At 40.2% G+C, this 12,466-nt stretch overlaps 1 protein-coding gene across 2 annotated transcripts in view; it reads right to left on the bottom strand.

The window, feature by feature from the left end:
• The window catches only part of HERC5 (HECT and RLD domain containing E3 ubiquitin protein ligase 5), a 49,766-nt gene that overhangs the window by 17,625 nt on the left and 19,675 nt on the right, over nucleotides 1-12,466 (bottom strand). The window contains exons 13-15 of one of the 2 annotated variants that reach the window (XM_019025377.4): nucleotides 9,039-9,193; nucleotides 2,302-2,415; nucleotides 1,352-1,462 (exon numbers count right to left, since the gene is read on the bottom strand). In XM_019025377.4, coding sequence (XP_018880922.4) covers nucleotides 1,352-1,462; nucleotides 2,302-2,415; nucleotides 9,039-9,193 — 380 coding nt within the window. The remainder of the gene's footprint in view (nucleotides 1-1,351; nucleotides 1,463-2,301; nucleotides 2,416-9,038; nucleotides 9,194-12,466) is intronic. The other variant, XM_055384642.2, reaches the window with a different exon arrangement.

Genomic DNA, 12,466 nt, shown 5'->3' with positions numbered 1-12,466 from the left:
CAGGCACGGAGGCTCACGCCTGTTAACCCCAGCACTTTGGGAGGCTGAGGCGGGCGGATCACTTGAGGTCAGGAGTTTGAGACCAGCCTGGCCAACATGGTGAAACCCTGTCTCTGCTAAAAATACAAAAATTAGCTGGGTGTGGCGGCGGGCGCCTGTAATCCCAGCTACTCGGGAGGCTGAGTCAGGAGAATCGCTTGAACCCAGGAAGTGGAGGTTGCAGTGAGCCAAGATCACGCCACTGCACTCCAGCCTGGGCGACGGAGACTCTCTCTCAAAAAAAAAAAAAAAGAAAGAAAAAAAAAAGTCTATGCTTTTAGCAGAAAAAGGAGTAGTCAAATATTACTTCTATGAAATTATCTCTGGAACCTTGTTTAAAATCAGGAGAGAATAGGTTATAAGAGTTGAAGCAAAACAAAGTTCTTTTATCTTTTTTTCTTTGATTTCCCTTTGTTAAATATTTCATTACAGTCATACTCAGAACTCATAAATCAATTTCCCATTTTTATTATGGTAAATGCATTATATGAAACTATCTGCTTTAAGGACATATATTTGAATATTATACATACATATAACATATGTCTACATATGTAAAAGTGATAATAATACCCAACCCTTTGGGTACTTTGTGTGAGGCAGTTTTAAATGCTTTACCTATATTAACAAATTTAATCATTATAAAATTGCAATGAGGCAGGGATTATCTGATACAATTCCTTGGGAATTTTCAATTGCCCAATTTTACTACTTTGGTGGTAAAATATTTTGTTAACGGTTGATAAAATATCCATCCACTTTGCTGGATACATCTACAAACATAACCACCTCAGCTAGTAACAGTACCGTACATAGAAAAGGGAGGAATCTGTACAAACCTCTTTTATGGCACCATCACAGAGTAGTAGCCATTTATTGGGCTCCTAATTTCAGGAATCCTCAGCCACTTCTATTCCTGCTACCGTATCTTTTCATTAGATTGTGCCTCCTTACATAGGTGCTAGTCAAGCCCAAGTTTGTTATACCTAATCAAGCCCAAGTTTGTTATACCTCTTTGAGTGCTATTCAGAAGACTACAGGCTGCCACTGCCAACTTCAGGTAAAAACCCGACAACTAGGCCAGTTGTCCAAGCTCCATCCCTTGCTACCAAGGCCCTAATTTGCCTTAAGGTGAAGATGATTCAAATTATGACAGTCTGCCTTGCCTTCTTCATTAGAGTATAAGCTCCTTGAATGCCACAACCATTGGTTTCACTGGTAGGTGGTTCTCTTATCACCCCCAAAATACTGCATGATTAAGAAGGTACTTAGCATGTGATTTATGCTAATGAAGACAAATAGGCATACATACCTCTATTTTTAAAAGTGTGTCTGTATGTAGTAGTTTAATTTTCGACAGATTATTAAAGATAAATGGAAAGTGACTGAATATGACACAGCATTCTACATTTTCTGAAGTGTCCTAAAAATGGAAATGACAATAATTCTGATAAGTTAAAGGACAGAGAAACCTTACACTTTACCTCATAGCCTTACATCCCTGATGGTTTAAGGTCTCAGTACTTCCAACAAAAGCAATCCAAATTACTGGTCCATAGTACCAGTAGTAGAAAATGTGTTTTATATGTGTCAATGAAAGGTATATAAAGAGAATGTTTAGTGCCCATTTAATTTAGCAACGAATTATAAACTTTGGATGCTTTCCCAAAGGGTCTGTTCTGCTGAAACCTGAGTTTCTACCATACGAATAAGCTCAGTTGCATTTGGTAAACGGAGAATGATATTACATGGGTAGCTGGTTAGCTCATACATGAATTTTGCTGGGCAAGACTTGATGTGCTAGAAGGAGAATTATAACCTTCAGAGAAAGGAAGAAACACTTCGGGTCAACTGCTACCTTGGCAGCAGGAGCCCTTCAACTGTATTTTCAGAAAATAAAAAAGGAGTGCTTACACCCAAGACACTCTCCCCACAGGGTCTTGGCTCTTGGCTCCTGATGAGTCTCACTGCCTTGTATGACCACTTTAAGGGTATCAGAGCTCCACTAGTCCTTCTCTAATTACAGTATAGACAGATTTCTACCCTTTCCTTTTTGCGCATTTTTCATACTCCCATAGTCATCTCCCAAGGTGTCAATCACTTTTCTGCTGGAACTCTGACTGCAAAATTGCATAGATTTTGAGGAGTCTTAACGTTTCCCACAAGTCCTGCTATTTCTATTGTGCAATTTTGCAGAGGACAAGAAATGCCTGTATTAACTCACTGATTATCAATTTCCCCCTTTAAACATGCTATACCTACCACAGTCATTTTCCATAAGTACCTTCTGCATACTTCTACAAAAAAATTGAGACGGTGCAAGAGTTCGTCTACTTGGAAAATACTTTCAGGTAGTTGACATTTCACCTGGTTTACCTTAAATAAAATATGACTTGTGAAAAAGTTTTGTATTTAAAGACAATTTTGCTTAATAGCTGTTAATTAGATTATCAGATTAAATTATAAATGAAACACTCTTATAATGACCAGAATAAAATTCTATCCAATTCCTCCACCGCCAGAGCCCCAAATTTTCATGAACATAAAGAATATCTAAGATTTAAGAGTAGAGATTGATGATGTAATGATAAACCTCTAGTTATTTTTAATTCATAGGAAAATTTTAAAGAACTTTCAATCGAAAGAAAAAAAAAACAATGCAATATCCCAAAGTACTCTGGGGTCCAGTTCTTCATGTCTTAGTCTTTAGGACTTAATAATATACCACTTATAGACATTCACTCTGCTGAGGCATTTGTGGAACATTCCCCTACCGAGAAGAAATTTTCCAACCCTCCATCCCATATGATATGATCAGGGTTATTATGACAGACACATGAACACCCTGGCATGTCGTGAAGACAATGAATAATAATGACACTAGACACTTCAGACATTAGTGACTGTTAGTATTTGACTTGGATGGGCGTTATCCTGAAATAAATTACTCTCAGGTGGTCTTCTAAAAACTCATCTTGGCTATATGCACTGAAACCATGTGTCTAGAATGTTCTTACTGACTCTCGTCCAGACCTCAAATATTCCAGGCCTCCCAGTACTACCACCCAAAGTCTGGTGAGACTGTTTCACCCTGTAACTATGGCCCTCTGGATCTGATGATCTTGGCCTTACATTATCATTATTAGCCTTAAGATCTCCAGAGTCACAGAGAAAATGGGTACTTCATCTTCATGGTTCCTGGTGGCCTCCTGCTGAGGTGGGGAGCCTGACAAATATAACATATTCTGATATTATCTATTACGGTCAAAGGACAAAGCGGGATCCCCTGAAGATTTCTTTTGTTGCTGCTTCAGTATTTCTTGTGATTCTCCTTGTAAGTGGCAAAAGCTTGTTAGAATATACCTTCCCAGAGCTCTTCAATAATTTCTCATTTTTTCAAAACACAAATTATTTTTCATTAACCTTTCCCTTTTGTAAAAAAAACTTTAAAAATTGTTGAAAATAGCCATTGTTTTTCAATAGTATGGCAGATTTTTTTCTTCAGCAGTATGATATATTAGGTACCCTGATCCACCGAAAACACCTAGAAATACAAGAAAAGCTGTAACAAACATGTTTAAAGGCATTACTGATTTTTTAGGTAGATATGGAATAATCAGGTCAAAAACTAAATGAAAGTGGCATTTGCCTTGAGAGCATCTGCCCAACCTGGTGAATGTAAACTTCAATTTTCAATGGTTGGGGCTTTGGGAAAGGAGGCAAAGCCTAGACTGTTCAAATTAGGGAGTCCATAGGAGAAGTTATCCCCACAAGTCTGAGACCCAAAAGGGTTAAACCATCAGGTAAGGATGAACTAGAAATGAATAAGCTCTTTCCTCCACTGCCATATCAATCACTCCACCTCCACCTTGACCCCAGGACCACAAGGCAAACTGTTCCAAGTTCAAATGGTGCTGAGTTGTGGAAAAATTATCCCCTATAGGATCTGTAATTACAAAAGAGCTCTCCTTCAACTTTGCCACCAAATTCTAAAAAGCTTCAAGCCAAAAATGTAAAGTACTACCAAACTGGTGGTATCTCTAGGAGCCTGGCAGAAGAAAATTCTCTGTGAAGAAACCCAGCCCTCAAGTAATTCCAAAAGATAAAGTTCCAAGGAAAACAGACAGCTCTCACATATACACAAATCACAAAATACATGAGCATAAAGACATCAGGAGGAAGATTCAGGAGAAACTGACCTGCAAAGACTTCAGATACCTGAGTTATAAGGCATATATATTCAGATAAATAAAAGGAAAATGTGAAAAGAATGAAGAAATTATAAATAATGAGCAAGAAACTAAATTTAAAGAACAAATTTGAGTATCTAGAAATGAAAAACATTACTACTTGAAATAAAAACTTAAAAGGTAGTATTAATAGCAACCAAAATATCTGAAAAGAGAATTCATGAACTGGAAGATAGGGCTGAAGAAATACCATCCAGAATGGGGTACAGAGAGACGATGAGACGGAAAATATGACAGAAAGCTTAAGGGACATGCCAAATAGACTGGAAAAGTCTAACATGTCAATAACTGGAATTTCAAAAAAGAGAGTCAATATTCATTTAGATTTAAAATGTGGAACAATTTCTAAAAGGAGGGAAATATCCTTAACCTACAAAGGTTATTTTCAAAAACCTAATAGAAGGCCAGGCGCAGTGGCTCATGCCTGTAATCCCAGCACTTTGGGAGGCCAAGGTGGGAAAATCACTTGAGGTCAGGAGTTGGGAGACCAGCCTGGGCAACGTGGTGAAACCCCATCTCTACAAAAAACTCAAAAATTAGCCGAGTGGGGTGGCATGTGGCTATATTCCTGGCTACTCAGGAAGCTGAGGCACGATGATAGCTTGAACCCAGGAGGCAGAGGCTGCAGTAAGCCAAGATCGTGCCACTGCACTCCAGCCTGAGCAACAGGATGAGACTCTGTCTCAGGGGGAAAAAAAAAAAAAAAAAAAAAAAAGCCTATAGAGCCGGTGTGGTGGCTTACCCGGGTAATCCTTGCACTTTGGGAGACCAAGGCCCAGGTGGAGAATCACTTGAGGCCAGGAGCTCAAGACCAGCCTGAGCAACATAGTTAGGCCCTGTCTCTCCAAAAATGAAACAATTAGCTGGGCATGGTGGTGTATGCCTATAGTCCCAGCTACTCAGGCTGAGGTAGGAGAATCACTTGAGCCCAGGAGTTCAAGGCTGCAGTGAGCCATGATTGCACCACTGCACTCCAGCCTGGGCAGAGTGAGACTCCAACTCAAAACAACAACAACAACAACAACAACAAACCCCTATAAGTAAATGATACTAAAAGCATTTCCTTTGGAAACTAAGAATAGTCCATGAAAAAAAATTTCCTTTAAAATCACAAATAAGTATCCACTGTTCCCCCACTTCTATTTAACATCATATTAGAAGCCCTAGCTAGAGCAAGACAAAGGAAAATAATAAAACATATACGGACTGGAAAAAGAAAACATAAATAATTTAAAAGAATCTATAAGTAAATACTAGATATAACATGAGAATTTGGCAAATTTGCTGAATATAAGAATCACTATTCAGGCCAGGTGCAGTGGCTCACACCTGTAATCCCAGCACTTTGGGAGGCAGAGCCAGGCAGATCACTTTAGGCCAGGAGTTCAAGACCAGCCTGGCCAACATGGTGAAACCTTGTCTCTACAAAAAATACAAAAATTAGCCAGGCATGGTGGTGCACGCCTGTAATCCCAGGTACTTGGGAATACAGCCCTAGGACCATGGTTCTTGCAGTGGCTCTCCTCCAGCCAAGCCTCTTCCCTCAGAATAAGGGGTCTGCAGGGCCAGGGGGACCTGTCTATTTTCTGCCCACACATCCCCTTCTAGATTGGGCTGCATATACCAAGGACCTGGGATTCCATGTTCAAATGATTCCAAGCCTGCTTCTGGCACAGGCCTCTCCCAGTGCTTGGTCTCTAGAGAGTGAACTATGGCACAACTGAGATCCTCCAGTCTCAGGGATGGCTAACGAGGGTCTGTGGTGGGGGATGGGATGGAATTCAGACATATGGGCTGAGGTGTCCACATACGGGCATGTGACACCCCTTCTGGTGTGGGGACAAAATCAAGGGAGGAAAAGAAGAGCAGAGGGCTGCATTTAAGCTACTACTTCTTTTTTATTTTCTTTTTCCTTTTTTTTTTTTTTTTTTTTTTGAGAGGGAGTCTTGCTCTGTCACCCAGGCTGGAGTGCAGTGACGCAATCTTGGCTCACTACAACCTCTGCCTCCTGGATTCAAGCGACTCTCCTGCCTCAGCCTCCCAAGCAGCTGGGATTACAGGCATACGCCACCACACCCAGCTAACTTTTGTATTTTTAGTAGAGACGGGGTTTCACTATGTTGATCAGGCTGGTCTTGAACTCCTAACCTTGTGATCTGCCCGCCTCAGCCTCCGAGCAAAGTGCTGGGATTACAGGCATGAGCCACCACACCCAGCAAGCCACCATTTTTCAATGTAGAATTTTAAGAAGACTGAGATTTCTAAATTCAAACCTGGCCCTCCCTGTCATTATGAAGGTTTATTTGTCAAAAGAGGAGGACAGTATATTTTATTTTAACAGTTTGTTAGATAGGTTTTTAACCTTTTTAGGCCTCCATTTGTACTCTTCCTCTGGCCTTGGCTATTGTCCTCTTACAATACTATCTAGGGCAGTTTTGCAGACCTAATTTAGCCCTCTGTTATTTTTATAGTCTTATTGGAACACAGCCATGACCATTCATTTTTTGTATTGCCTGTGGCTGCTTTCATGCTACTCCTGAACAACTGAATAGCTGCAGTTGTGACAGAAACCACATGTCTCATAAAGCCTAAAATATTTACTATCTGGTCCTTTCCAGAAAAAAGCTGCCGACCCCTGATTTAGGGTAATAATTTAAAACCTTTATGGGAGGAAAAAAGTTTAAAACAAGACACAAGGAGTAAAATTATATAAAGAAGCGGACAGACAAATTTATCTACATTAAAATTAAGAATGTGAGTTTGTCAAAAAACACCATAAAAGCAAAAGACAAGCTATAACTGGGATACAATATTTGCAACACATATCACTGACAAAGGAGTAGTATCCAAAATAGAAAGAATTCTTGTAAGCACTAAGAAAAAGTCAAATATTGGCCTGGCACAGTGGCTCATACCTGTAATACCAGGACTTTGGGAGACTGAGGTGGGTCAATCATTTGAGCTCAGGAGTTCGAGACCAGCCTGGGCTACATGGCGAAACCCCATCTCTACAAAAAATATAAAAATTAGCAAGGCTTGGTGGCTTGCACATGTAGTCCAAGCTACTTTGGAGGCTGAAGTGGGAGGATCACAGGAGCCTGGGAGGCAGAGGTTGCAGTGAGCCGAGACTGTGCCACTGCACTCCAGCCTGGATGACAGAGGGAGAACCTGTCTCGAACAAATCAAAACCCTTTACGGGAGAAAAGAAGTTTAAAACAAGACACAAGGAGTAAAAAGAAATGGATTGACAAATTTATCTACAATAAAATTAAGAATGTGAGTTTGTCAAAAAATACCATAAAGCAAAAGACTAGGATACAGTATTTGCAACACATATCATTGACAAAAGAGTAGTGTCCAAAATAAAAGAATTCTATAATCAGTAAGAAAAAGTCAAACATCATTTAAATGAACAAAAGTCAAGGACAGGCATTTCACAGAAGGGGAAACAAATATTGCAATTACAAACATGAAAATATGCTCTAGTGCATTTGAACCAGGGAAATACAATTAAAACCATAATTTGGTATCATTTCCTATCAAAAATATTTTCAAAATGTTAAAGTCAGACATGGAGCAACAGGAATTCTCATCATCTGGAGAGAATTTAAATTGGTCCAACTGCTTTAGAAGTTTGTCACTACCAGTAAAGAACTACACACACATATCTGTAGCTTATCAATTCTAGAATTAGGTATGAAAACCAGAACCAATCCTTGATACAAGAAAACCAAGAGATATGAACAAAAATGTTTATAGCAGCATGTTTTCTCATAGAGGAACTCCCAACAAGACAAAAAAAAAACACACACACACAAGAATTGCAAACAGCATATATATCTGTCAATATTGGAATGGATAAGCAAAGTATGGTATATTCATACAATGAACTATACTGCAGAGTGAAAATGAATGAAATACAGCCATAAGCATTAATCTGGATGAATCTATAAAACATTGAGTGTAAGAAGCATGTATTCCATTCACATAAATTTTGAAAATAGTAAAATTAAACATCATAGTGTCTAGAAATACATACATATAGTTCTAAAACAGTAAGAGCAAGGGAATGATTATTCCGAAATCCAAGATCATGACTACCTCTGGGAGATGGAGGGGTTGCAACCCATGAGGGGTACATGGGTATTTCTAAAGCACACAGGTATTTCTTTTTTTTTTTTTTTTTTTTTTGAGACGGAGTCTCGCTCTGTTGCCCAGGCTGGAGTGCAGTGGCGCGATCTCTGCTCACTGCAAGCTCCGCCTCCCAGGTTCACGCCATTCTCCTGCCTCAGCCTCCCGAGTAGCTGGGACTACAGGCGCCCGCCACCACGCCCGGCTAATTTTCTGTATTTTTAATAGAGACGGGGTTTCACCATGTTAGTCATGACGGTCTCGATCTCCTGACCTCGTGATCCGCCCGCCTTGGCCTCCCAAAGTGCTAGGATTACAGGCGTGAGCCAACGCGCCCGGCCCAGCACACAGGTATTTCTAAAGTACTGGAAATGTTTTATTTTTTTAACATGGGTGGTAAGGACACTAATGTTTATTTTATTATTTTTCCTTGAATTCTAAATAGGTATTATATATATATTCCTTTATATGTATGATGTAATTTAAAAAAAAATTAAAAAAATAGCAATATAAACTTCATATGTCTCACACGAGTCTACTTAAAGATTCAAGCCAGCTGAAGGGAAGGGAATTTTTACGGCTAGATAAAAACATAGAGGTTTCTAGAGGAACTCTTACCCTGTGCAGCTTCTTCAACATTTCTAGGAGAGCTTGAACATTACCATTCTCCTCAGCACTTTCATCCCAGTAATCCAACTGGCATATGACGGCTGTTTTAAACATCTGGACCAGTTTGCTGAAAGTGGATTCTTGCAGAGTTGCCCAATACTCTTCTGAGGAACACAAGGAAAGCAAATTTTTTAAAAAATGAGTTTTATTGTGCTTTTTTTTTTTTTTTTTGAGACAGAGTCTCACCCTGTTGCCCAGGCTGGAGTGCAGTGGCACGATCTCAGCTCACTACATCCTCTGCCTCCCAGGTTCAAGCAATTCTCCTGCCTCACCCTCCTGAGTGGCTGGAATTACAGGCGCCTACCACCATGCCCGGCTAATTTTTGTATTTTTATAGAGACAAGGTTTCACCATGTTGGCCAGGCTGGTCTTGAACTCCTGACCTCAGGTGATCCGCCCACCTTTGCCTCCCAAAGTGCTGGGATTGTAGGCATGAGCCACCTCACCAGCTTATTGGGTATATTTGAGGTCTACAAAATGTAATGGGATACATATAAATAGTAAACTTGTTACTATAGTGAAGCAAATTAACATTTTTTTGGTAGGCCAGGCATGGTGGCTCACACCTACAATCCCAGCACTTTGGGAGGCTAAGGCAGGTGGACTGTCTGAGCTCAGCAGTTCCAGGCCAGCCTGGGCAACATAGAGAAACTCGGTCTCTACCAGAACTACAAAAAATTAGCAGGGCGTAGTGGCACATGTCTGTGGTCCCAGCTACTCAGGAGGCTGAGGTGGGAGAACCGCTTGAGACTGGGAGGTGGAGGCTGCAGTGAGCTGAGATTGTGCCAGAGCACTCCAACCTGGGTGACAGAGTAAGACCCCATCTCAAAAAAAACAATTTTTTTTATAGCAAGGACAGCTAACATCTACTTATTTAACACCAATAAAATCCCTAATACGATATGTTATTAACTACAGTCCTCCTGTTGTCTTATCTAGGATAAGATCTCTAAACTTGTTGATCCTACACATCTGCTTCTTTGTGTCCTTTGACCTACATCTCCACATTTCCTTTCCACCCCCATCCACTAGTAACCACTATTTTATTAACTATCTCTGCATATTTGACCTTTACAAGGAAGGTAAATATAATTATCACATAATTTTACTTAGATTGTTGAAGGTAAAAAGTAGCCAAAATTTTTTGATACACATAACAAAATATTTTAGTATATATTATAATTACAAAAGCACACTTGTAATTAATTTTTCACTGAATAAATACAATTACTATTACAAGTTTAGAATTTAACTTTCTGGCTTAAGCCCAGGAGTTCAAAGATTACAGTGAGCTACAATTGTACCACTGTACTCCAGCTAGGTGACAGTGAGGTCCTGTCTCTATTAAAAAATATTACTAATAATTTAACATCCTGGAAAAGTTCCTTTATAGTTAATACAACTACAAACTTGATGTAATTAATTTGTGAAAAAATATGAGCAAAATTAATCACATTCTTTGCGCAGATGAAATAGTATGTGTTAAAAATTAAATTAAAAATTGTTCGTGATTGCACAACTTTCTTTTTGTGCTTCCAGTCTGAGGTGTTTAACTCTTAGAGAAAACATACTTCAGCATTTTAAAAAACAAAAACCATTTTAAAGTAGCTTTTCATCACTTATCATGTTATCCAGATTTAATAAAACATAAAGAATGGATTTCCTTGAGCTGAATATGCTATGTATGTCAAAAATCCCATTAAACTCTATTCATGCCCCTAGAACTTACTTGCGGTGTACTGGAAATACAGGGCTAGGAAAACAGTCAGACTATCTGGATGTGGGACAGTCTACAAGACAACTGACCAGGATTCATCCTTCCTTCCTCCTTCATTCCTTCCTTCCCTCCCTCCCTCCCTCCTCCTTCCCTTCCCATCCCCTCCCCTCCCTTCCCTTCCCCTTCCCCTTTCCCTCCCCTGCTTCCCCTTCCCCTCCCCCTTCCTTTCCGTTCCCTTCCCTTCACCTTCTCCTTCCCCTTCCTTTCCGTTCCCTTCCCTTCACCTTCGCCTTCCCCTCCCCCTCCCTTTCCATTCCCTTCCCTTCACCTCCCCTTTCCCCTCCCCCTTCCTTTCAGTTCCCTTCCCTTCATCTTCCCCTTCCCTTCCCCTCCCCTTCTCTTTCCCTCCCCCCTCCCCCTCCCCTTCCCCTCCCCCTTCCTTTCAGTTCCCTTCCCTTCATCTTCCCCTTCCCTTCCCCTCCCCTTCTCTTTCTCTCCCCCCTCCCCCTCCCTTCCCCTTCCCTCCCCTCTCCATCCCCTCCCCTCCCCTCCCCCTTCCCCTTCCCTCCCCTCCCTTCCTTCCTTTCTGTTGATTGATTGTATTTTTAGTAGAGATGGGGTTTCACTATCTATCTATCTATCTATTGACTGATTATATTTTTAGTACAGATGAGGTTTCACCATGTTGGCCAGGCTGGCCTCAAACTCCTGGCCTCAAATGAGATTCTTAAAAAAAAAAAAAAAAAAAAAGCTATAAATACTTTTTACTTTTTTTGGGAAAAGAAGAGAAATTTGAATGACCTAGATATTGGATAATATTATAAAATTATGATTAATTTTCTTAGATATGATAATGATGCCAGGGTAATACAGGATTCCATGTTCTTTTTTTTGGGGACAGAGTCTCACTCTGTTGCCCAGGCTGGAGTGCAATGGCGTGATCTTGGCTCAATGCAACCTCTGCCTCTCAGGTCAAGCGATTCTCCTGCCTCAGCCTCCCGAGTAGCTGGGATTACAGGCATGCACCACGAAGCCCGGCTAATTTTTGTATTTTTAGTAGAGTCAGGGTTTTGTCATGTTGGCCAGGCTAGTCTTGAACTCCTGACCTCAGGTGATCTGCCTGCCTCAGCCTCCCAAAGTGCTGAGATTACAGGCATGAGCCACCGTGCCCGGCCAGATTCCATGTTCTTAGATGAATGGTGAAATATTATGAGTGAAATCTCATGTCTTCAACTTATTTTCAAATAGTTCAGTAAAAATAAAATGTAATCTGTACATAAACAGAAAGCACAAATGACAACATACTTATTATTGCTGACTCTACAGTAGAGGGTACATGGGTATTCAGTATATACCATAATTACAAAAGCACACTTGTAATAAACTTTTCAGTGAATAAATACAATTACTATTACAAGTTTAGAACTTAGCATCCTCATCGCTTGAGCCCAGGGGTTTAAGATTACAGTGAGCTATGACTGTACCACTGCACTCCAGCAAGGTGTACCATTTATAGCATATGGTATACCATACTATTCTTTCAACTTCTCTGTGAAATTTTTCATAGTGAAAAGTTGGAAACTAAGGAAATCATGACAAAGCCATGTGTGTATCCAAGGAATCTAAAAAAGTATTAGAATAATCTATTTTAGATGACCAT

The sequence above is a fragment of the Gorilla gorilla genome, chromosome 3 (genome assembly GCF_029281585.2).
Source record: "Gorilla gorilla gorilla isolate KB3781 chromosome 3, NHGRI_mGorGor1-v2.1_pri, whole genome shotgun sequence".
Classification (NCBI taxonomy): domain Eukaryota; kingdom Metazoa; phylum Chordata; class Mammalia; order Primates; family Hominidae; genus Gorilla; species Gorilla gorilla.
Note: the sequence above shows the minus strand (reverse complement) of the source record. Positions and strands in the feature narration are given on the sequence as shown.